The sequence below is a fragment of the Neolamprologus brichardi genome, chromosome 14 (genome assembly GCF_056152115.1).
Source record: "Neolamprologus brichardi isolate AB-2024 chromosome 14, ASM5615211v1, whole genome shotgun sequence".
Lineage (NCBI taxonomy): Eukaryota > Metazoa > Chordata > Actinopteri > Cichliformes > Cichlidae > Neolamprologus > Neolamprologus brichardi.
Window position 1 is genome coordinate 12,302,789 of NC_142117.1, and position 23,759 is coordinate 12,326,547.

General features: G+C 40.4%; 1 protein-coding gene across 6 annotated transcripts; it reads right to left on the reverse strand.

Annotated features, from left to right (window-relative positions):
- Window positions 1-283: 283 nt before the first annotated feature.
- Window positions 284-22,468, reverse strand: LOC102785926 (von Willebrand factor A domain-containing protein 5A-like). 6 transcript variants are annotated; one of them, XM_087850831.1, is made up of 23 exons: window positions 22,358-22,462; window positions 21,541-21,588; window positions 21,175-21,377; window positions 20,863-21,085; window positions 20,374-20,540; window positions 20,176-20,290; window positions 16,195-16,370; window positions 16,026-16,114; window positions 14,937-15,081; window positions 13,792-13,871; window positions 13,602-13,716; window positions 11,744-11,902; window positions 11,555-11,658; window positions 10,606-10,826; window positions 10,208-10,249; window positions 8,060-8,104; window positions 7,358-7,390; window positions 6,550-6,579; window positions 5,565-5,585; window positions 4,036-4,080; window positions 1,165-1,319; window positions 662-785; window positions 284-580 (listed from the first exon to the last, which is right to left on the reverse strand). In XM_087850831.1, exons 2-23 carry the CDS (start codon window positions 21,581-21,583, stop codon window positions 501-503), a joined length of 2,415 nt encoding a protein of 804 aa, XP_087706957.1. In that variant the 5' UTR covers window positions 21,584-21,588; window positions 22,358-22,462; the 3' UTR covers window positions 284-500. The 6 variants fall into 6 exon arrangements, with proteins under 6 accessions (XP_087706957.1, XP_087706958.1, XP_087706956.1 ...); XM_087850832.1 differs by lacking the exons at window positions 8,060-8,104; window positions 22,358-22,462 and adding an exon at window positions 21,752-21,876 and having other exon boundaries at window positions 6,550-6,588; XM_087850827.1 differs by lacking the exons at window positions 284-580; window positions 662-785; window positions 1,165-1,319; window positions 4,036-4,080; window positions 8,060-8,104 and adding an exon at window positions 21,752-21,938 and having other exon boundaries at window positions 5,462-5,585; window positions 22,358-22,468.
- Between the last annotated feature and the right edge of the window lie 1,291 nt (window positions 22,469-23,759).

Sequence of the window (23,759 nt, forward strand, 5' to 3'; positions counted from 1 at the left end):
AAACCTTAATTGATATTACTGACACACACCTGAACTAGATCATCCTCTCTTCAGCTGCACTCAGTTAATTCAACTCAAAAATTTCAAATTCCAGCCATTTCCACTTCCTACTCGTGTCCTCAGGGACCTCTACCATTTCTTATCTGGCTTCTTCCAATTGGTCATCTCTCCTACACATTTAATATCAATTTTCTCTGTTATGTTGATGACACCAAATTCTACTCGTCTTTAATGTGAAATGTTTATGTGGGAAATAAACAAGTCAGCGGAGGTTTATGATGGTTTTACCATTGTTGTTTTTAATGAACAGACACATGAAAACAGATAACTCTGCAGACACGTGTTTCAGTGTTTAATCCAATGTTAAATACCAATTTGGATTCAAGGAAAATAATGATTTTGATAACAAAGGGTCAGACTAAAGAAAGCAACACAGTATAGTGTAAGTCAGTATCATTCTGCTTAACAGTGCTGAAGGTGAGGTCACTTTAAGAAAACCCTCAGAGTCCCAGAGCTTCTTTCTTCACGCTGCAACCCAGCAGGACATTTCCAGCATCCACACACTCTGACACAAACGGTGCTAAAAACACAAAACACACAATGATTATAGAAATTGATATGGGGGACTATATCATTTTATTTTCATTGTGATGATTACTACCTTTGTGAGCTTGGAGCCATGAGGCAGCCTTCACAGCCAGAAGCTCCCACTCATCCTTTGCATCCATCTTGAAACCATGAAGCCAGATCAGAGCCAGGATGGTGGCCCACACTTCACTGCTGGCCTAATTCATCAAGTGAAAGACAGTCAGATAAAACAGGAAACATGAAAATTATCATCTTAATTTCTGCAAATAATATAAATGTAAAATAAGACAGTGATATACTTTAAGAACGTCTGATGATGAAAATGATTTCTGCTGCTTTGTGGTTACTGGACAATATCAGACTTTAGTGCAGCTCAGTGGTTGCTCATCAGTGTGAGTGTCTGATATACAGATGCTTATTTTCATGCAGCAAGAAGGCCTACAGTTAGTCTGACTTTATTTCCATTTGTTTTCTGTTGTGTTGTAATTCTAGTTTTCATTCAGATCATGCTATGGAATTTGTTATACAGTATCTTACATTTGTGTTACTATTTCAACAGCCAAAGCAACAGCCCACCTTTTCAGGCTTTGACTTTTCCACCTCGTCGTCGGTCTTTCCCAGTGCAGCAGCCAGAGCTGGATCAAGCAGCCAGCAGCCAGACGCCTCCTGCAGGGAGACTAACTGCAGCAAAGGGTCTCTGGGTGGTTGCTTGGGCACAGCAGCTGGAAAATCTAAGATGGAATAAAGACAAAACCTGATTATGGTGCTAGATGAGACAACATAAAGTGTATATGACTAACCAATCCACAAACCATTACACCCTAAACTGTTATATATAACGTCTTATTTGATTCATTTGAATATCTGTCAAAAATGTAACGTTAAATATAATTACCAAAGCAATTCAATGTGACAAATTGTGTATTTACAACAGCCTTAAAACTGACAACACCCCAGCATTAGACTTTATGAATTGAACAGGCGGAAGTTAGTCGGATTTTAATGAATAACTTTTGAAAGTAATCAACCTGATCAGATGAATACTGACGAAATGATGTTATTTAAGGTCTTGTTCTCATGCTTTATAATAAAAATATGTGGCCAATATGCTAAATCCAAGAGGTCAGAAGACACTAAAGCAAAGAAAACTTAATAACAGTAAATCCTCGCTTTTATCTATTTTATTGTTTTATTATTATTGTTTTATTATTAAGGGTCCTAAAAGAGTGTGCAGACCAGCTGGCTGGGGTCTTCACTAAGATCTTCAACACTTCACTGTCCCAGTCTGGCATCCCGCCGTGCCTAAAGTCAGCCACAATTGTCCCACTGCCAAAGCGTTCTAACATTAGCAGCCTCAACAACTACCGACCAGTTGCTCTAACACCTGTTATAATGAAGTGCTTTGAGAAACTGGTCCGACGTCACATCATGTCCTGCCTGTCTGCCACCCACACTCGACCCGCTCCAGTTCGCATACAGAGCTAACAGATCAACTGAAGATGCCATTGCTACAACGCTCCACACCACCGTCTCTCACCTGGAAGTGCAGGGCCGTTACGCCAGGCTGCTCTTTGTTGACTTTAGCTCTGCTTTCAATACGATACTCCCGGACAGACTAATAGTTAACAACCTGTGTGTAGATAACAACCTGGACCTCAATACCACCAAGACAAAAGTCTACTTCAGAAGGAGGAAGTCTGAGCTGCAGCCTGTCAGCATCAACGGGGAATGCGTGGAAAGGGTCTCCAGTTTCAAGTTTCTGGGTGTGCACGTCGACACAGACCTCCGATGGAGCTCTAACACCTCTGCGGTTTTAAAGAAGGCCCAACAGCATCTCCACTTTCTGAGAATCCTCAGAAAAATGGACCTGAAGAAGGAGCTGCTGACCGTCTTCTACCGCTGCTCCATTGAAAGTGTGCTGACATATTGCATCGGTGTGTGGTTCTCCAGCTGCACCACAGCACAGAGAAAGGCACTCCAGAGGGTCATTAATATGGCCCAAAAAAATCATTGGACATCCTCTTCCCTCCCTGAAGGACCTGTACAGCACTCGCTGTCTCAAGAGGGCACACAGCATCCTACGGGACTGTAAACACCGAGGTGTGTTTAAGCTGCTGCCGTCGGGCAGGAGGTTCAAGCTGCTGAGGTCCCAGACAAACAGACTCAAGGACAGCTTTTACAACAGGGCAATAGCCCTGATCAATGCAAATAGCTGACATGATTGGCTACCTCCCTGGACTTTTTTTGGGGGGGAGTTAACAACAGTAAAAACAATAACAATAATAATATTTATATTTATAACAAGGTGCAATAATAATTAATGTGCAATAATAACAGTGTGCAATACACATACACTTATTCTTCTTTTTTTATTACTAAGTTAATATACTGTGTTGTGTTGTTTGTGTTGCGTTGTGATGTGTTGTCTCGTGTCGTGTGTTGTGTTATATGTAGTGCCGACGTAGGACAGTTTTCCAATTTCATTGTACTACTGTACTATGACTGTGCAGTGACAATAAAGAGTTATCTCATCTTATTAGAATATTAGACTAATAAATTATTCAGCAGGAGAAAAGTGGACTTCTGTCAAAAAAGGCATAAAGTAGAATCAACTGCTACCAGCAGCAGCTTAACAGCTCAACATTGCTCATTTGCTGTTGTAGTTTACTGTATATGTCACGTATTCTCAAGATTGCTGTAACAATTTCTACATGCAGTAGCTAGAATATAGAATAATAATTTGCTCAATTTCAAAAATGTATTGATATATAGGGTGCCTTGTCCTTGATTTTTATATATTGTGACTGTCGTCTGTCTTAAACTACACTAATAAAGGCTTATTACTGAAATCGCATCCATCTTTTTGCACTTTAATAAATATAGTGAGGTATTTTTCCCCAGAGGCACTGTATAATCACTCTGTGATTAAATCTGTCTCAGTTAAGGTAAATAACTGCAGAGAAAGCGTGGGGTTATTTCTGTAGACTCAACATTCCTTTGTCCAAATGGACTCTGCCGTATGTGTCCATGCAAGATGACTGCAGCATGGAAATACAAAAGATGTTTTGCTCTGAAATTCTCAGTCTTACACGAGGCACTCCTGTGGCTGGTTATTTAGGGGTTAAAATGACCATAGCTTACCCTGGCATTCCTCACAATATCTTCAAGGTAAAATATGTTGACCAATATCAGTTAAGGTAAAGTATGCTGACCACGCCACAGTCGTGCATCTGGAGTGACAGTGGGCTGGAGAACAGCTAAAACCCATTCACTCAAAAATCAAAACGATTGTGATGTTCTCAGTGCAGTCATCCAGGCGTGAGTTGCAGCACTTTTTGGGGATGGAAGGTTAGTGCAGAGGTTTCTGTAAAAGTGTTTCCACTGTCGCTTACTGTATTTACACAAAACACACATCTTTGTTTCTTTTCTGTTTAGTGTTTCACTTACCTTGTGAAGCCATAGCACAGTGCTGGACTTTTGAGGAAAAACGTTCTAGATTTAAAAAAAGAGAAGAAATAAAGACATTACAACAAATCTTTATTATTTTGAACTTGTATGATAGGTTTGTAGCTTAAACCTATTCGCTGGGACGTTAAGGACAATTTAATTACACAGCAAAGCAAGACACGAGTAGGCAAAGTTCTTTATGTTTCTCGTGCACGGGAGAGAACCGGACAAACGCCGTTCCTTCGCTTGACCCCAGCGTCTCTCATCTGCTCCCTCGTAACACTGCTCTTTTATTGAGGTTACATGAATATGCATAGGTGCATTAACATACGACGTATACATACACACAAAGAGTATCTTGCCTGTGCGTTGTGTAAGTATGTGTGTGTGTGTGTGTGTGTATGTGTGTGTGTGTGTGTGTGTGTGTGTGTTCAGCCGTTCATCTAAACAAAAGGCACTTAGACTAAAACTGACATAGCTACGTTTATCCTACCATAAAACAATAAGAGAAGGTATGCCCTCTCCCATGCTCCCAGGATGTGGGTGTGAATGCCAGAACACTCTGGAATGCCCACGAAGCCTTTGCAGACTCCTAGGGATCGCACATCCTATCACTACACAATCGATTATACACCTCTAAGCATATATGGTTAAATATTTCTAAGCATAAATGACAATCAACAATATAAACCTAACATTGTTAAAATGTAAAGTTTTTAAAAATGCAACTTTTTACACTCTGACTTAGAGCACATTACAAGTGTTTAAAATGAGTGAGTCATTTAAAACTATAATTAAAATCACAAAAAGATGCAACTTTGAATATTAATGTTGGAACTGTATCCTCACCCAGAAATTAAAATTCATGGTTTCAAAAAAACCCCAAAAAAAAACACACATATATATATATGCATACTGTTTTTTTTTTATTTTCAGTCCACAAACCAACAGTCCACAAACCACATGTAGATTGGACCATGGCCTCAGATTTGGAGGTGCTAATCCTCATTCCCACCGCTTCACTCTTGGCTACGAACCGTTCCAGCGCGATCTGGAGGCCATCACCCAAGTGAAAGCCTTTCGCCACTTGGCTAAGCCTAGAAATTCTGTCCATAAAATTTACGAACAGAATCGGTGACAAAAGAAGTCCTGGTGGAGCCCATCACCCACCAGGAACGAGTCCAACTTATTACCGGCTATGAGGAGCAAGCTCTTGCAGCAGTTTCATATGGATCGAATGGCCCGTAATAATGGGCCAGACACCCCATACTCCCAAAGCACCCCCCACAGGCACACGACACTCAGAGGGACACGGTCGAATGCCTTCTCCAAGTCCACAAAACACATGCAGATTGGTTAGGCAAACTCCCATGCACACTCAAGTATCGTTGAGAGGATAAAGAGCACTGGTCCAGGACGAAAACCGCATTGTTCCATTGTTAAAACAGAAATGTGTTTGTTTGCGTCTGTGCTTTTGAAAATGCATGAAGATAAAGATATGTTGTTCTTCCATTTAATTTTTTACTTACTTTTATGCCGACGATCACCAACTGAAGTAAAAACAAAAAAGAAAGAAAGAAAAGGGAGTCAAGATATTTCATAAGAATTTGTTAAAGAGAACAATTAATGGACTGACTTTTTCTAATTTATTTGGATAAAATACAAATACTGCAAATAGTATTTAAAATGTCTGCTATCTTCCTCCATTCAGTCTGGTTGTTCTGTTTTCATGTCCTAACTCTTCAGTCATTATACAATTTGTTACTCTCACCTCCCTGACTTGTCTGCCAGTAGTTTCCTCACCACTCCTCGCCTGCATCCTGTTGTCTGATTGGTTGCTGAAGTATTTCTACCAGTTGCTCACCATCCTCGATTTGCACAATTGCCTATTTCCATTGTTTTCTAGTCTTAAGCTTTTTCCTCTTAGTTCTTTTCCAATTACTTGTCCATCCTGCGTCAAGCACTGTCTGCCACATGTTTGATTTAGCAGTTAAGACGAGATGATTTGAAAACAAAATATAAATGAAGCTACTGGATTCTGATTTTACTGCAGTACCTTACAGTTCATTATAAGTAGTCTTTCAAGTCTATGTGGTGTTCAATAATATTCTGAATATATCAAAATGTTGTAAAAGTTCAACCTTCTTCAGTCACCATGTGGTGTGAATGAGACAGGGCGGGTCCAGGGATCATAGGTTTGAGCCATTTTATTCAATATTTGTCACACCACAACACACACCAACCCCTGAGTCCCCGTGTTTTTAACTAGGCGGGTGTGATTAAGAATGCCGTGCAGGTGCGTCCGCCCTCCCTGCACGGCACCGCAGACCACGCCCCACCACACACCACTTTAAGATATTCTCTGTTAATATGTTAATAATGGCAAACAGAAATACCGAAGAAGCATTTTACTTTCAACATTTCAAATAAGTCCAAAGAGAAATGTGTTGGTTTGTTTACATTTATTTTTAAACATATGTGCTGTTCTGCCATCCAGCTTTCACTTATACTTACCCCACTGACTAAACTTCTGGAAGGTACCAACTGTGAAGTCAAGAGTTTAAAAAAAATAAATTAGGGTTAAAACATTTAACAAGAATTTGCTAAAATAACAACAAAAGTACAGATTGTTAATATTACTGTGGTGATATATAAATACAACACAAATATTACAAACAGTATTTTAGGTTTATCTTAGCAGTCTAGTTTTTACATCCTGCGAGGACCTGTCCCTCATTCAGAAATTATATTCCCAAATACATTAAGAAGGCAAGTGGAGATAATGTCCCCAACTAATAAAAGTAAAATAGTTTACATAAAATGTAAAACACAATTTCATTTATTTGGACTTTTGACATATCATAATCTTATTTGTGTTATTTTATAGCTCTGAAGTCCTGAATGTTGTAAATGTAGGAAGTAGTAAACACAGTCAAATCCTTCTATGAATAAGTGTAATCAAAGTTTTGACACATAAATTTTTCTTCTACTCCCACTTTTTGTTGCACACTCGTAGTATACAATAAATAATCTAAAATACTGGATTCTGATATTATGTGGTGCCTCAAAACTCATAACAAAAATGTAAAATGTAAATATGTTCAATTAAATTATAAATGTTGCAAAATGTTGTACGAACCTGATTTTCTTCATTTACTGATGTAGCATACATCCTGTCTACCAAGGTAAGTACTGCAGCTACACTACATACAATATTTAATATATAAAACTTCAAGTTAAAACAGAAATATTTTGTTTCTGTGCCTTCATTTGCATAGCTGTGTATGTGTGTGTGTTGATTTGTCATTCAAATTTTACTTACTTATGGGCAATGGAGCACTCTTCTTCATTACGCCTACAATGAAGTCAAGCCAAAAAAAAAGAAAGAGTCAGATTTTTCTGGTATTTGAAGTATAACAGCACTAAGTTGATGTTATTTTGGTGATATGACACAAAGGCAAATATTACAATTGGGTTTTAGAGCTTCCTCTTTTCAGTCTGGTTGTTCTGTTTTCATCTCCTAACTCTTGTGTCATTTCAAGACTTTTTTCCTTTTACAGTTCTCTCATTTCTAATTGGTCACTGCAGTATTTACACCACTTGCTCATTACACTTTTTGGGGGTCAGATTTGTCAGATTACCTAGTTCTATTGTTCAACAGTATTTAGTTTTTTTCCCCCTCAGTTTCTTTTGATTCCTTGAATCATGTGTTTAGTAGTAAATCTCACGTTTTGTTTAACTGCCGTCCCTTTTAAGGAGTCATACTTTAGGATCCACTGAGCTGACTCTAGTATATTCTGCTCTTCACTATATCAAAAAATTTATATGCAAAATAAAACAAAAACCTGCTGACTGTAATAGTATAACACAGTACACTTTTATGCTTTTTTGCTCTTAGCATTTTCATTGTGCTGATTTCACTCACACTCAGAAAGATGTTTAAATCTGTTAAATCTCAGGGACACAAGCACACCTCCATGCACACACACAGTTTCCATCACCTTTCACTCAGCTTTTTACTTACATGCTTTATATGTAACATAGGATTCTGAACAGCAATCTAATGAAACTGTTAGATGAAAAAAGGAGATAAAGTACGAGTTCAGGACAGGTTAGTATTTATAGAGCTGCCCTGGCAACAGACTTTTCCGGTGCAGCTCTGCACTATAGACATGCATAGATGTATCTTGTACTACCATTGATCTTTTTAACTTTCTAATGCTACTGACATGTGCATTAGAAATGTGCTTTGAACCATCTCTGATGTTGTCCTAATCATGATAATATTCCTTTTATTTATGATCAGCGATCTTTATCTTCAGAGCTGTGGGGGACACTTTTAGCGTTTGCTTTAAAAAAAAAACTTCACAGGGTGTTGGAAGATTTCTCTGCACAAGAGGTCCAAGAGGAGCATTGCTTTCAGCTTAATGAAGCTTTCATTTGCTGCATCGGTTCATTGTAGTTTGTTCAAATAAGCTCTCAAGTGGATCAACTACTCTTGCGCTGTTTGGCAAAAATTTGCTGAACCACGATCAAGGAAGGAGCAAAGTGCAGACATGTCCTTTGGTGCAGGAGCTTCAGAGATGGCAGTCAGGTGGACTGGGTGAGGACACAAGCCCTTCTTTGAAATGACGTCCCAGGAATGGAATATGCGTCTGCCCGAATGAACTTTTACTGGAATAGATCTGCGGATCAACATCCTTCAGAGGCCTGAGAAAAGCATGCAAACGTGCATTGTGTTCTTCTTTAATGCGTCCATTATTGCGCTTTTATTAAATTCCCCCAGATCCACGCAAAGTCTCAAGTCGCCCTTATGTTTTCTTGCCACCACTAGAGGACTCAGCCATTCAGATGTGTCCACTGGTACAATAATGCCTGCTTGGAGCAGGCTGACACCTCTTTGCATATGCTGAGTAGCAGATGCCTCAGTTTTACTTCATTGTTAACCTGAACTTTGTGGATGAACCCTTTAACACATCCAAAATGGTGGGCAGAAACAGAATGAATGTTGTTCACCATGCATGTCTGTTTATACTTTTCCATCTATAATATTAATTTTGAGTGCTTTATATGATCTTTAACTAGGTAGAATAATCCTGACACTTTTTTGTCAGCATTTGTCAGCACTCTCTTCTTCATCTGCCTAAATAAATACTGAGCCATATGCGATGGGTTATGGTACACATCCATTTTTAAAAGTCCCCCATTACTGATGGTGTGGCAGAGCTGTGGCCTGTGGCTCAGCTGCAGCTGCAGGGGAGGGGTGGGGCAGTGAGCTCAAGGGAGCGGTGCCAGGAAGGCTGGAGGGACAGGTGGTGATGATTGTCCTAACGAGGCTTTTCCTTTTTATAGTGAAGCCGGAGACCAGAGAAGCCAACTGGAAAGTTGGTGGACGGGCTGCCGAACTGTAAAAACGATATTTGTGCAACTTCAACAAACCCTCCTGAAAGTGGTCCCAGTAACAGTGTGTTGGGTCCCAGTCTTTACAGATGGAAATCTCAGTGTAAGGCTAGCTGCCCTAAGATTTGATTTTCAGCCAGGTGTCACCCACACACATATACCAATGGCCCAGTGGTGTTCCAGGGTAGAATGACAGACACTTCTTTTACACTTCCTCAAGATAAAAATGGGCTGCAGTGGGTGAAAGTGGGAACCCATGTTTCTTCCTGTAGTACTGACCCTTGTATGCGAATCCATAATGACATCTTTCACCTTAAACAAAATCCAAGGAGTTCTGGATGTGGTGTGGCTGTGGTGTTTAGGGCTGACTAACAATTTGTTGAAGACCAAAGCCAGAAACTATGAGGCTGAGTTGATCATACAGATAGTGGGTCTTAAAGGTACACCATGTTTATGTGTCTTTTTTGAACCCTACAGACTTTGTGTAGCTTCTACTGGGTATCACCTGCGGTATGAGGTCAATGAGCTTTCTGGGATTTCTTTATCTGGATGATTAAGCATGCATCAAAATTCAAAATAATAAAAACCTAATTTAAAAAAAAGATTGCTGAAAACACACTGCCCTTTTGTGTCTCTCTGCACTTTACATTACCATTGTGGTGATGTCATTCACACCTATATGTACAATATAAATCTATTAAATCTCAGAGACATAAGCATGCCTCCATGCAAAAAATAGTTTCCACTGCCATTCATTCAGGTTTGTACTTACGTTTTCTATATGCTGCTGATGATAACAAGCATTTCATTGCCCCTATATAGGATGAAAAAGACACGATATCATAGACCGGCAGATGTGTGTTGTACTTCCATTCAGCTTTTTACTTTCTAATGCTCTGTGGAGAACACAGTAGCCCGTAGGCACCTACTGCTTCATTAACTTGTTCACCAATAAGTTGCGCTTTGGTGTTCCTCGGACTAACTCTGATATTCTCCTCATAGCATCATAATAGTATTCCTTTCGTTGATGCTCAGCTATTTTTAGCTTCAGATGTTGGTGACAGTTTTAGTTTTGCTTTTTAAAAAATAAACTGGACGGGGTTTCTCATTGTTATTCTGATCCAGTAAAAGGACTAGCTGTTAAAATCCCTGACAATGAAAAAAACTCACGTGCTGTTGGAATATTTCTCTGCACAAGAGGTCCTTGGATCGCCTCTCCGTTGTCTATGTTGACAGCAATGAAGGCAGTGAAAGAACTGCTCACTCCTGATTGGACACTGAGCTGCACCACCTTCTCCTTCACTCCTCCACCTTGCTGTCCTCTGTGCTCTCTCTCCTCCATCTCCAGGGAACGAATCAGAGTGCGAGCACCCAACCTGTGGACTGTTAGTCTGCAGATAAGAAGGAAAACACACAGTGTTACTGTGTTATTATAGTATATTAGTTTACCAGTCATTTTACTGTTTTTAACACCACTGTGTCCTCTTCGGGGTCACACAGTGAGGAACATGTAAAAAGGCAGCATCTGATGCAGTCAAAGCAGTCCCTCAGTTGCAGTTTAGAGTCCAGACTGGAACAACTCAGTTTATCTTTCTTTATGGCTGATTAATAAGTGGGGACCAAGTGAATCGTACAGTGATCTGACAAAAAAAAAACCAACGATTAGCTCCTCTGATAGTGCCGTATGTTTACATTTGTTCTCATCTTGTTGGATACTGGAAGTTATTCACTCAGTCAAAGGACATTTACTAAAATCTCCCCCCAAGAACAGTGGTTCCATTGGAGCATATGCTAGAATATCTATAACCATAAAGATATCTTGAAAAAGTTCAGAGTAAATATTTCAAGCCCTTTTTGCTTTAGCTTTGATGATTTTAGCTCATGAAAATCAGAAAACCAGTAGTTTGTGACACCCTGAACTCTCGCCTTCAGCCATGCACCAACTACATGAGGAGAGAGGTTAATCAGCAGAGCTGTGCTGCTCTTCACAAGTGGCACAGCACCTGAAACCATTCTGCTCCACCTCTCCATCCTACCAACCACACACCCCTGCTGCATTTAGTTTCAATTCATGGTCATGACCCACAGAGCACTGTCCTCTGCATTAAACATGTTGTACCCAGTGTCCTCTGCAGGTCTGAGACTGAAGTGCAGCTGGTTCTCAGAGCGATGACCTGCCAGGCTGTACTTCAGCGTCACACAGCCCTCTGCTGCCTCTGAGCTCTGACACAGAATTACAGTGTTAGAAGTCACGTTAATTACTGTCATCAAATACCTAAACAACAACATGAGAGGCTGCTGCTCCTACCTGTCCAGTGAGCTGGGAATAAATCAGTGACCTCTGACCCTGGAAAAGTGTTGTGATCGGTGGAGAGAGGACAGTGACAGACACTTCCTTTGGTAAATCCCATGTGACTGAGATGTCGACCACAGCTGGCTGCAGAGCAAATCGCAGTGACTGCATCACCTGACAACAACAAGAATTAGAAAACAATTATGCATTTATGTTTATTTGAAATTATGTCTTCTGTCCAAATAATAACATCTAGAGATGGCATGATACCACTTTTTAATGTCCGATACCGATTCCAATATCATAAATTTGGATATCTGCCGATACCAATTTGAATCCGATATAGCGTATTTTGTAATCAATAAAACAGTTTTTTTTATAAATATCTTGCTGCATTTTGTATAAGTTCATACTCAAGTTTTAAAAAACAAGAGACTGAAGCTATTCTGTTATACCTGTGTGCAAAAAATACACTGCACCCTAAATATTTCATAGTTCAGCAACACTGATCAATCTAATAAACTTAAACCTACACCATCCTCCCTATTCTGGTATTTTAAAGAGTACTTACCTACCTAACTAATAGGGTTGCCAACTCCCAGCAAAAAATACTAGGGAACCACCCCCTGCCCTTAATCGATGTAATCAACTTTAATTTAATGCAAGTGTAAAACAACTGCACAGAAATCAATTATTTTTCTACAATAATTAAATAGATTCAACATCTTTCTTCAACAGAATTGCAGACTGCACAGATGGTACCTTCCCAAAGGAAAAGGTAGTATAGCTTACTAGGGTATATTAGACTTAATAGTTACTATATACAATAATGGATTTCTATACATTTAATCAGATGACCACTTTTGTTGTAAGATTCAGATAATTATTTATTCAAAGTTTTTAAATGACATAACAAAGAAAAATATTTCTTTGTGCCCCCCTTCCCTTCCCTTCAACTCATTCATGTCACCTAAAAGGTAAACCTGTTTCTCCATCACCTGTTCAGCTCTGATGATTCAGTAAGGACATCTCCTGGTTTCATCTTCATGTTTCCCTCTCACCAGATAACCAAACGGATATCATGACCAGCAGCTTTTACAGCTGTGGCTCAAGCAAACATCAGCTGATACTAGAAAGTAATATTAAAAAAATTTTAACAACAGCTTATTACGCTTAAACGTGCTGCTGTTGTTTATCCGCTGGTCTCCTCTTTCTAGCACAAAGTGGGCGATAAACAAACAAGAAAGACGGGACTTGCGGTAGAAAAGCCGATCAGCTGATCATTGATCAGTTTCATGTTTGAAGTAATAACAGGAGAGGAAGGGGGAGTGAATGAGAGAAGTAGATGCAACTGCGCAGCAAAGACAGAATAACTCCAGCTTTGTGTCTATTTTTTAATTCTAGCTGAAGTACGGGACAAATCGCTTCCTTTTCACCTCAATATGGAACCAGTCCAGCTGTGGCTCAATATATCAGTTGTTAAGTTTAACGTGAAAATACTATGCAAACATTCAGGGATGAACTTACACACTTGCTTTACTTCTCTGGGATAGTTTTCGCCGAGATGAACTGCTGCGATTAGGAAGCATAGCGAGGCTCCAACAGACCGCTGACAGGTCTCGCAGACAACAGCCGCTCTATCACGTGACACATACTGCTCCGATGCGCCGAGCTGGGTTACGCCAAGTAGCGCGTTTTGTGAGGTGATTTTGTGATACTTCGGATCAGATTACATTTTTTATTTCTCTCCGATATCCAATCCAGTAATTTAGGTCAGTATCGGACAGATACCGATACGTAATATCGGATCAATCCATCTCTAATAACATCATATTGCCTTTTTAATAATTGTTATTATGATTTATTGTCTTACTTTTGGTTGCATCCTGTCAGCCCCTGTGATGAACTGAGCGTGACCTCCTCCTTCCTTGGCCATCCCATTGATGAGAGCAGAGCTGGCCCCTTCCCCAATCCCAAAAGAGAAACACCTGCAACACAACAGCTGTTTTTAAGACACACAGGTTTGGTACGCAGCACATGTCATCATCATTTTGCTGTTTCACCTGTGAGAACCTGAGTTCTTCTTCACCAGATCAATCACTTCTTTGGTGTTCCCCACCTCTCCATCAGTAAAGACAAACAGCTAGAGGGCAGAAATTAAATGTAAGGTCAAATTACACAAGCTAAAAGTTGTCACGGCTGGGGCGGCAGTCGTGTGGAGGGGAGGAAGGAGGATCCAAAAGCAGACAGTGGCGGAGGTGCAAGTGGGTTTTATTTACAGTGCACAAATAACCAAGGTGTGGGCAGAACAGAACATAAACCTAAACTGGAAAAGCTAATACAAAAGGAGGACATGGAGCGAGGAGCAGAGAGACGCGGAGAAACACGGAATGACATTAAATACACGGCAGATACACAAATGAACACAGACGACGCGACGAGAAGCACAGGCAGACACCAACTATAAATACACACACCAGGTAATCAGGAAATGGCACACAGGAGGGCAACACAGCTGGGAGGAATCAGGGCTGACGGGACAGGGGAAATGTAAACTGAACATACTCACATCAGACAGAGACCTTCACAATAAAACAGGAAACTCAGACACGAGGAACCAAACAAGACAGAACTAAACAGACAGCTTCACAAACAGGCGGGGTGACACACGATAGACAAACAGAGACACAGACGCAGACTCAAAGGCAGACTGAATATAACACATAGAACTCAAACAATAATAATCAACATCATCATAATAAACTAGAAAATGATAATAAACTGAAAGCGCTGGGTCACCGACCCAGGACCATGACAAAAGTAACACATATACACCAGTCAGACATGACATTATGACCACCTGCCTAATATAGTGCTGGTCCCTCTTTTTTCTACCATTATAGCCCTGACCCATCAAGGCATTGAGTCCACTAGATCCATGAAGGTGACTTGTGAGATCTTTAAGATCCTTTAAGGAGGTCGCGCCTCTGTGGATCGGACTTGTTTGTCCCACAAATGCTCAATTGGATCGAGATCTGTCAAATTTGGAGACCATATTTCAACCATATTTGCTTTGTGGCAGACCAGGAACACCCAACAATGGCTGCAGATATCATGGTGAATACATAATCAGTGTTATTTAATTTACCTATGAGTTTATTAATATAAACTCACACACTGTGTGTGTGTGTGTGCGTGTGTGTGTTACCTGTCTGGGCTGATTTTGAATGCAGGGCTGGCTGTAAATATGTTTGAGGGGCTCCAGGATCTCCGTTCCTCCAAGATCAGCCTTCATCTCCTCAACTTTCTTCAGAGCCTCCTCCATGGTCTTCTGGCTGTACTCCACACTCTTACTGCCATGAGATACACATAAGTGTCACAGTACTGGCTCTCTGACCCAGTGTTTGTGTTTCAGCTCTTGGTTTAATATTCTTTGATTGTTATTCCTGGTTTTGGTTATCTTTCCTTTGTGCTTAGTGATCTTAGTTCTTCCTCACTTTGTATGTTTCTTGGTCTGTGTTTAGTCTCTGCCCCCATGTTTTCTCTGTGCCTGTCCTAGTCCCCAGTCGCATGTCTAATCACCCTTGTCTCCATGTTCCCTTTGTTACAGAGTCAGTCATGTCTCTGTGTGAAGCTCGTGTCTCTGAGTCTGTGTCTTTGCTTATGTGCCGTGTTTCCTTTTTCCTGCCGTGTTTAGTCCGTGTCCTATGTCAGTGTATCCTGCTTTGCTTCCTGTGTCTTGTTATGTCGGATTAGCCCCAGCTGTGCTTCCCTCCTGTTTTCCCGTTCCCTCGTTACTGCCCGGTGTATATAAGCCCTGTATTTTTCTCTGTTAGTTGTCATTTCCTCCGCATAAGCTGTGTGTCATGTTTGTTATGCACTCCCAGTTTAGGTCATTCTTCCTAGTTTGAGTTTTTGTTTTATTTCTAGTGCTCATATTTTGTGTTTCTCAGTTTGCTTTTGCCAGTGAATAAAAGCTGCTGCCTTCAAGTTAAATACTCCATCTTAGAGTCCTGCGTTTGGGTCCAACCACTACCTGCCACACAGCAAACCTTGACAATAAGTGATTGATGGCTGTTTAGCACTGCCAAATTCTACATTGTAATTTAATGAGTTTCACTCATGCATTTTCAAAACTGCCTGTGAGAACCATAACATAACAGCAGCTTACCTAAATGAGCTGTAAGTATTCTAGAAATGCATTATCTGGTGTAACTAGGGCAGATATCTTATTACACACTTTACACACAAGTGACATTATAGACTGAAGCACAGTTTTATGGACTGAATCACTCACGGGAAGATGTGTTCATAACTGGACCCAAAACTGTAAATGTTGAAATAGCAGCCCATTGGTAAGCTCTTCAACAGGAGGAGCAGAGTGTCCTTCAGGAAAGAGGGAGAAGATGGTAAGGCCACTGTGTGAGAGGAAAGGTTTTATAACTCTACCACCACATCATAAATACCCTGGCACTGCTGATCCGAGATTCCCGCTGCTCACTGTTATTGGTAGCACAGTCCATACTTCCAGATCGATCCACTAAGAACACAAACTCTCCACATGAAGCCTTTGAAGACATCACAGACTGGGGGAACTCAGGGTACAGACTCACCATCACCATTGGATCACCCATCAGAGAGTCTGAAACACATGAAAGGACAGAAAAATGTCAAGTTTACAATTTGTTATATATTCCAACTGTTGGGGTACCTAACAGTGTTTTCAGTATTGCACCTTTATTTTGTGTTCTCGTCTTGGTTTACGACTGTGAGGGTTTTGGTTTCTGTTTTACATTTCTATTCCTCCAGTTCATCTTGGTTTGTGATTTTGTAGTCTTAAGCTTTGGTTCCAGACTCCCTCTGTTCTGTGACCAGTCTGTGTCTGCCCACATCTATGTGTTCCCTCTGTTGCAGTGTCAGCTTGGTAGTCTGTAAGTTCAGTCAGGGTTTCCTGTTTTACTTTGAAGGTCCGTGTCTTATGTTAATGTGTCTGGTTTTGTCCCAGCTGTGTCTCTCCCTCCTGTCTTCCATTCCCTGATTGCCCCCTGTATTCAAGCCCTGTGTTTTCTCCATTATCCCATGCTGTGTGTTCCGTCCGTCTGCCTGCCAGTTTAGTTTCTGTATTCCCAGTTTAGCCAATTTTCTGTTTTTGTCATTTAGTAATAAATCTTTGTTTTTAAAGTCTGAACTTTTGGGTCCATCATTCCTCCTATCCTGCCTGCACACAGCCTTCACATGACACCACCATGTTTGTAGTTGTGGTTTATATTCACTTATCATGTAAATGATTGTCATTTGGCTTTTGACTTCTCTGGGGGGGGTTTGAGGGTAAAATGAGAATGCAGTCATCTTTGGTGACATTATTTTTGACTTTTTCTAATTCACACAGGGTCAAAATTATGCAAACAGGCTCAGATATGACCAGTTTAAGCATGATGTTCCCACCACAATGCTTGACAGCTGGTACATTGTTCTTATATTTGAAAGCCTCTCCTTCACTCCTGCAAATTTAAGTCAAATGTAAGGAGCTTTTTTTTTTTGTTCCAGAAATGTAAAGTTTATGTTACAATTGAGAATTAGTGATACTTGGGTTGTTCCTGCAGATCTCAACTAATTTCTTAAAATTAAGAGTTTGGGTCTTTCTTCGAACTTATTAAAGTGGTGACACATCCAAAAAAACTTTTACATACATGCAGTTGTTTGAACCTAGAATTTGCAGGTGTTTCGTTTATGCAAATCTAAAATTCTCCTCCTTAGATTTTCACTGACTTTCTTTGATTTTTTTCCCATTGTTATGATTATTGGTCAGGCCAATGAGTGGTGTCGCAACAAATAACTTGATGAGAAAGAGTAACTACAGACGTGAACAAAATTGTTGCTACCCTTTGGTCAATGAAAGAAAAACTCACAATGGTCACAGAAATAACTTATATCTGACAAAAGTAATAATAAATAAAAAATCTATAAATCCTAACCAATGAAAGTCAGACATTGCTTTTCAACCATGCATCAGCTGAATTATTTACAAAAATGATGGTACCCACAACTTAATATTTTGTTGAACAACCTTTTGAGGCAATCACTGCAATCAAACGATTCCTGTAACTGTCAGTGAGACTTCTGCACCTCTCAGCAGGTATTTTGGCCCACTCCTCAGCAAACGGCTCCAGTTGTTTCTGGTTTGAAGGGCGCCTTTTCCTGACGGCATGTTTCAGCTCCTTCCAAAGATGCTCAATAGGATTGAGGTCAGGGCTCGTAGAAGGCCACTTTAAAATAGTCCAATGTTTTCCTCTTAGCCATTCTTGGGTGTTTTTAGCTGTGTCTTTTGGGTCATTGTCCTGTTGTAAGACCCATGACCTGCGACTGAGACCAAGCTTTCTGACACTGGCCAGCACATTTCTCCCTAGAATCCATTGATAGTCACGAGATATCATTGTACCCTGCACAGATTCAGGACACCCTGTGCCAGATGCAGCAAAGCAGCCCCAGAACATAACCGAGCCTCCCCCATCTTTCACAGTTGGGACAGTGTTCTCTTCTTGATATGCTTCATTTTTCCGTCTGTGAACATAGAGCTGATGTGCCTTGGCAAAAAGTTCAATTTTTGTCTCATCTATCCACAGGAAATTCTCCCAGAAACTTTGTGGCTTGTCAACATGTAGTTTGGCATATTCCAGTCTGGCTTTTTTATGATTTGTTTTCAACAATGGTGTCCTCCTCAGTCGTATCCCATGTAGTCCACTTTGGCTCAAACAAAGACGGATGGTGCAGTCTGACACTGATGTTCCTTGAGCATGAAGTTCAGCTTGGATCTCTTTAGAAGTCTTTCTGGGCTCTTTTGTTACCATTCGGATTATCCGTCTCTTTGAGTTGTCATTAATTTTCCTCCTGTGGCCACATCCAGGGAGGCTGGCTACAGTCCCATGGATCCTAAATTTCTGAATGACATGTGCAACTATAGTCACAGGAGCATCTAGCTGCTTGGAGATGGTCTTATAGCCTTTACCTTTAAGATGCTTGTCTATGATTTTCTTTCTAATCTCCTGAGACAACTCTTTGCTTCCTCTGGTCCATGTTGAGTGTGGTACACACCATGTCACCAAACAACACAGTGACTACCTGGAGTCCTACATATAGGCCCACTCACTGATTACAAGATTGTAGACGTCTGTGATGCTGATTAGTGGACACACCTTGGATTAACATGTCCCTTTGGTCACGTTATTTTCATTCTTTTCTAGGGGTACTGTCATTTTTGTCCAGGCCTGTTTCATGAATTTATTTTTTAAATAATTCAGTTGAAGCATGGTTGAAAAGCAATGTCTTACTTTCATTGGTTAAGATTTATAGAATTTTTATTTATTATTACTTTTGTCAGATTAAAGTTATTTCTGTGACCATTGTGAGTTTTTTTCTTTCATTGACCAAAGGATCCCAAAAATTTTTTTTTCCATGTCTGTACCAGTTGTAGTCAATCATGATCACAAATGAGAAGTTAACAGGCCTTGGCTTTGTCAAGTTTAAAGAAATTGCAGAACCTTAAGCACCACTCAGTAAAAGATTTAAGTGATTGTATGTAATTAAGCTGTATGTACAGTGGTATGAAAGAGTGTTTGTCCCCTTCCTGAAATCATAGTTGTCTCATGTCTCAGTTAAGGTCAGAGTTCATGATTCAACAATAAAAAAATAAAAAACCCCACTGCTGACAAAAAACAAGACAAAGGCTCACTGTGGTAAATGGAACCATGAATTCTACTAAAACATCCTGAAGGAGAACGTCTGGATATGTGTTCGTGACCTCAAGCTGGACAATGATCCAAAACACAACAACAAGTCTACCTGTGAATGGCTTAAGGAAAAAAAAAGACTTTGGAGCGGCCTAGTCAAAGTCCTGACCTAAATCTGATTGAGATGCCGTGACATGACCTTAAAAAGTCAGTCAATCACTTTATCACACAAGGCGATGTAGGTTTGGGTTTTTTTCCCTTTCATATAAAACACGTTCATTTAGAAACTATATTTTTTGTTTACTTCTGTTGTCTTTGTCTAATATTTCAATTAATTTGATGACCTGAAAGTGTGACAATCTAAACAATCTAAAAAAAAAAAAAAAAAAAAAAAGGGAAATCAGGAAGAGGGCAAACACTTTTTTAGACCACTGTAAACTTTAAACTTGAATGAATGAATTAGAGAAAATCCAAAATACATTCAAACTTATGCAAGCTTAACAATTCTTATTTTTCAAATTCATTAAAGATCTATGCTGGACAATAAATCCACTCTGGAAAAAACCCCAGTTCAAAGATCATTAAAAGTCCGAAATTACCATGACAGTCACGCCCACAACCAGTGTATGTTTCTGATCACAAATATAACTCTTGAGCTGAAGAATATGGATAATGATATTTTTTTACTAAAAAGCTAATAACAACACTAATGTTACTCACCTGGCTCAGCAGAGGTCTGTCCTGCCTCCACCACAGCAGTGGGCTGGTGGGCGTCTTTGTAATAAATCAGCAGTTCAACATCTCTGTCAAACTTGTGTCCTGCAGCCAGCTTGACCTGCACACCACAAATACATTCATATTTATTCCTCGGTAATAAGTAACAACCACACACAGCAGACACATCAGCACTCTACCTACCGTGGCCTGGGTTTGATCAGTGTTGAGGTACTGCAGAGGGTCCAGGGAACAGTTGGACTCTACTTTAGAGACTGGACGAGGAGAGGACACTCGGGCAGAAAAAGACAGACTGTAGGGCACCAGAGAGGCTGGAACAGAAGTCACCTGGACACCTGCACCTTCACTACCTGCACACAGCATCAGGTAAAATATACTGTAATTAATGAGGCTGCTTACACTGAAATCCTTTAGGATACGTTACTAAGAACCTCAAAACAGTTACCTCAAAGTGTTTTATACTCTAAATGCTGCAATAATACAGAGAAACCCCAACATGACCCAATATGAGCAATAATTTGGCAACAGTGAGAATGAAAAACGGACTTTCAACAGAAAACCTCCAACAGAACCAGTTTCAGCCATCTGCCATGACTCGTTGGTGTTGTGGTTTTTCATTTTCAAAAGTGTCACTGAAGCATTTCTGGTCCAAGTATTCTGAAGTTGTCCTACCCTGAGGTTGGTATCGAGGGTTGAGCACAGCAGGCAGACAGAACCTCAGACCATCATCAGCCTGCACAGCCAGCTCAGTGACGTACTCCAACCTGATGGAGGCGCTCTCTCCTGGAGGCAGACTGCCCACACGTAGAGAGAATATATCTGGACTCTGATCACTCTCCTCCAATAGGAAGGCCTGCTTACCGGAGCTCAGAGCATCATCATACTCCTCACGAGCCTGAAGCACAGGTGACACATGTCAGTGACATTCACTGTGTTTACTTTGAAGCTCACTTATAATCAGGTTATATTTACTGTCCAGCTCACCTTCTGTTTCTCCTTCACCTCAGCTACAATCTGTGTCTGTCCAATCTGAGCGCTGAAATGACAGACAGCAGCATCTCCAGGCAGAGGGAAGACAAAAACAGCCTCTAATGGTTTGTCCTCCTTGTTCTCGTAGTTCAGAGTGGAGACCACTGTAGCCACATGGTCCCTCACCTCCAGCTCCACCTCAATGCTCTTCAGAGGAACTGACAGACAAACAGAATTGTGATACAAACACAGCTCATATATTCTAGTGAAAAATGTTACATTTTAGCCACATGAAACTGTTATAAGAAATAAGTATACATGAAGATTTTAATAATGAAGTGAGGTTCTGGTGAATACAGTCTCTTTATTTTCTATCAGTACCTGGTTCTTTCTCGAATGTTAGCAGACCACAACAGTTCATCATCGCACCTGTGAAACAAAAACATTTAAGGAAAAGGTGATGCAAACACTTTTATATCTGCTGTACAATCTTCCCCGTGAAACTCATCAGATAATGTAATCACATCAATGAATGTGGTTATCTTTACTATTCATATAATAATATTATTACTATTATTACTACTATCCTCACAGGAAGAATGTCCTAGGTTTGAATCCACCACCTGGCCAGGGCCCTTGTGATTGAGTTTGCATTCTCTCCTGTCTGTGTGGGTTCTCAACAGCTTCCTCCCACAAGAAGACAACCAGTTAGTGGGGTTAGGTTAGTCAGTGTCAGTGATTATCTGCAGCCCTGCGACAAACCTGCGAGGTGTCATAACCTGAATTGGATAAGCGGGAGAGAAGAGATGAACGAATCGATGGATTAGTCTCATTAGTAGTAATTCTGATTCAGTAAAAGGACTAGATGTTGTAGTCCCTGATAATGCTAGACTGCTAGATAGGTACTAGATTGGACATAGTGCTGGTGATGGTGGTGATAGTCATGATCACTTCTTATGGATACGGCTGACAGTGCGACCAGTGCCACGCCCCTCCAACCATGACTTTCACTTTCCTGTGGTCGGAGTTTAAAAACAGCACAAATGTCTCATCACCACATGGATCTATTTCATTTTATAACAGAAACACAGCTCGTAGAACTTCACTGTGACAGCACCCGGATTGTTGTCATACATGTTAAAGTTGTCATGTCAGTGAGCTGATGACCTGCTTAAACAAACGAACACTGGGAACTTACCTCTAAGAACAGACTGTAAGAGCTGTGTCGCTTCACTGGAGTCCTGTCTTGTAAATACGTGGAGAATATTCTGCAAACACGAAGCGCTTCGGCCCACACAGCGACTTCCCCGAAACAGGAAGACTTGTGGGTGTGCTCGATTCTTTAATAAGAGCGCACCGGGTGGGTGGAGCTTTACGCTGCGGTTTGAGATCGGTGGGATGTCTCTCTTTTTTTATATATGTCTCTGAAACGCTGGAAACTCTCGCACTTGTAAAATTATACTGTATTTGTATTTTGCTGTTCTCAAACAAATAAACAAAAAACGCTGCATCTACCAGAATGGAACAAGCAACACAGTTTTCATTCAAGTCACATCCAGTCTAATCACAGTCATTTCCTTTTGGTGATGAGTGTATTATGATGGGTAGATGTATTATGTATTATGTTAATGCTGAAGCTTTGGACAGTATCGCTTTCATCTGACACTAAAACTATCCCCATCAATACATATTTTTTCCTTCATAGTGCACCCGTCCTGGATCTGATAGAACAGGCAATATCAAGATATGAGGCTGTGTTTTTTTCTTTTTATTTTATGGTATGGTATAATTTTGTTGATGGCATAGGTTCCTGTCTTTCCTGTCTCCTTTCAGAAATATCTGTCCATATGAGGCATGAGTGCTTCAGATTATCGACTCGTGCAGAACAATGATCAAATTGAGCTATTCTTGGAAAGTGGATGGTTTATAGTTTGTTCAAGAGCGAGTCAACACAGCACTATTCCCTAAATGTTTTCTCTTAAAGATAAAAATGCAGTGAACCAAGTCTTGCTGTTTGAAAGCGTTAGAAAGCAGCTGAGACAGTAAACATAGTTCCATTTTTAGATTGTGTTTTACTTATTCTTTAGAAAATGAAGGATCGTGTGCTGTTGTGGGACCTTTAAGGAACGATCAGCAAACATTAGCAGAATACAAGCATTTTATTGATAAAACTGCCTAGAAGCTGGAATGAACCTGTTATATTAAGTGTTTGGTTCCTTTCACTGTCTCATGAGCCTCCTGAACTGAAGAAAGTGGAATGACTCCTGAAATTGGCTTTGGTTTGTGAAACAAGTCAAAAGTCACAAAGTATGAACATCATCACCATCTAGTGGCAGAGAAAAAGAATGGGCACGCACACACACACACACACACATACACACACGCACACAGTAGCTGTCCAATCTTTACTGTGTATTATGAGTATTCTACGGTGGCCCTGAGAGGCCAAACGGACTGCAACTTCAGAAAACACTTGCAAAAAGAAAAATGCTGCAAAAAGAAAAACGCTGCAAAAGCACAGAGGTTTATTCGGAGGTTTATTCCCCATTTCTCAACCTTGGCAGCCCCTCTTACAGATCTCACGAGAAAACACACTTCTA

Coding starts and splice junctions, on each gene's coding strand:
- LOC102785926 (XM_087850831.1), bottom strand. CDS start 21,583: ATGATGAACTGTTGTGGTCTGCTAACATTCGAGAAAGAACCAG. Junction 15,082..16,025: donor AGTTATGAACACATCTTCCC/GTGAGTGATTCA, acceptor ATCTCATGGCAG/TAAGAGTGTGGAGTACAGCC. Junction 5,586..6,549: donor CCAGAAGTTTAGTCAGTGGG/GTAAGTATAAGT, acceptor TTTTTACTTCAG/TTGGTGATCGTCGGCATAAA.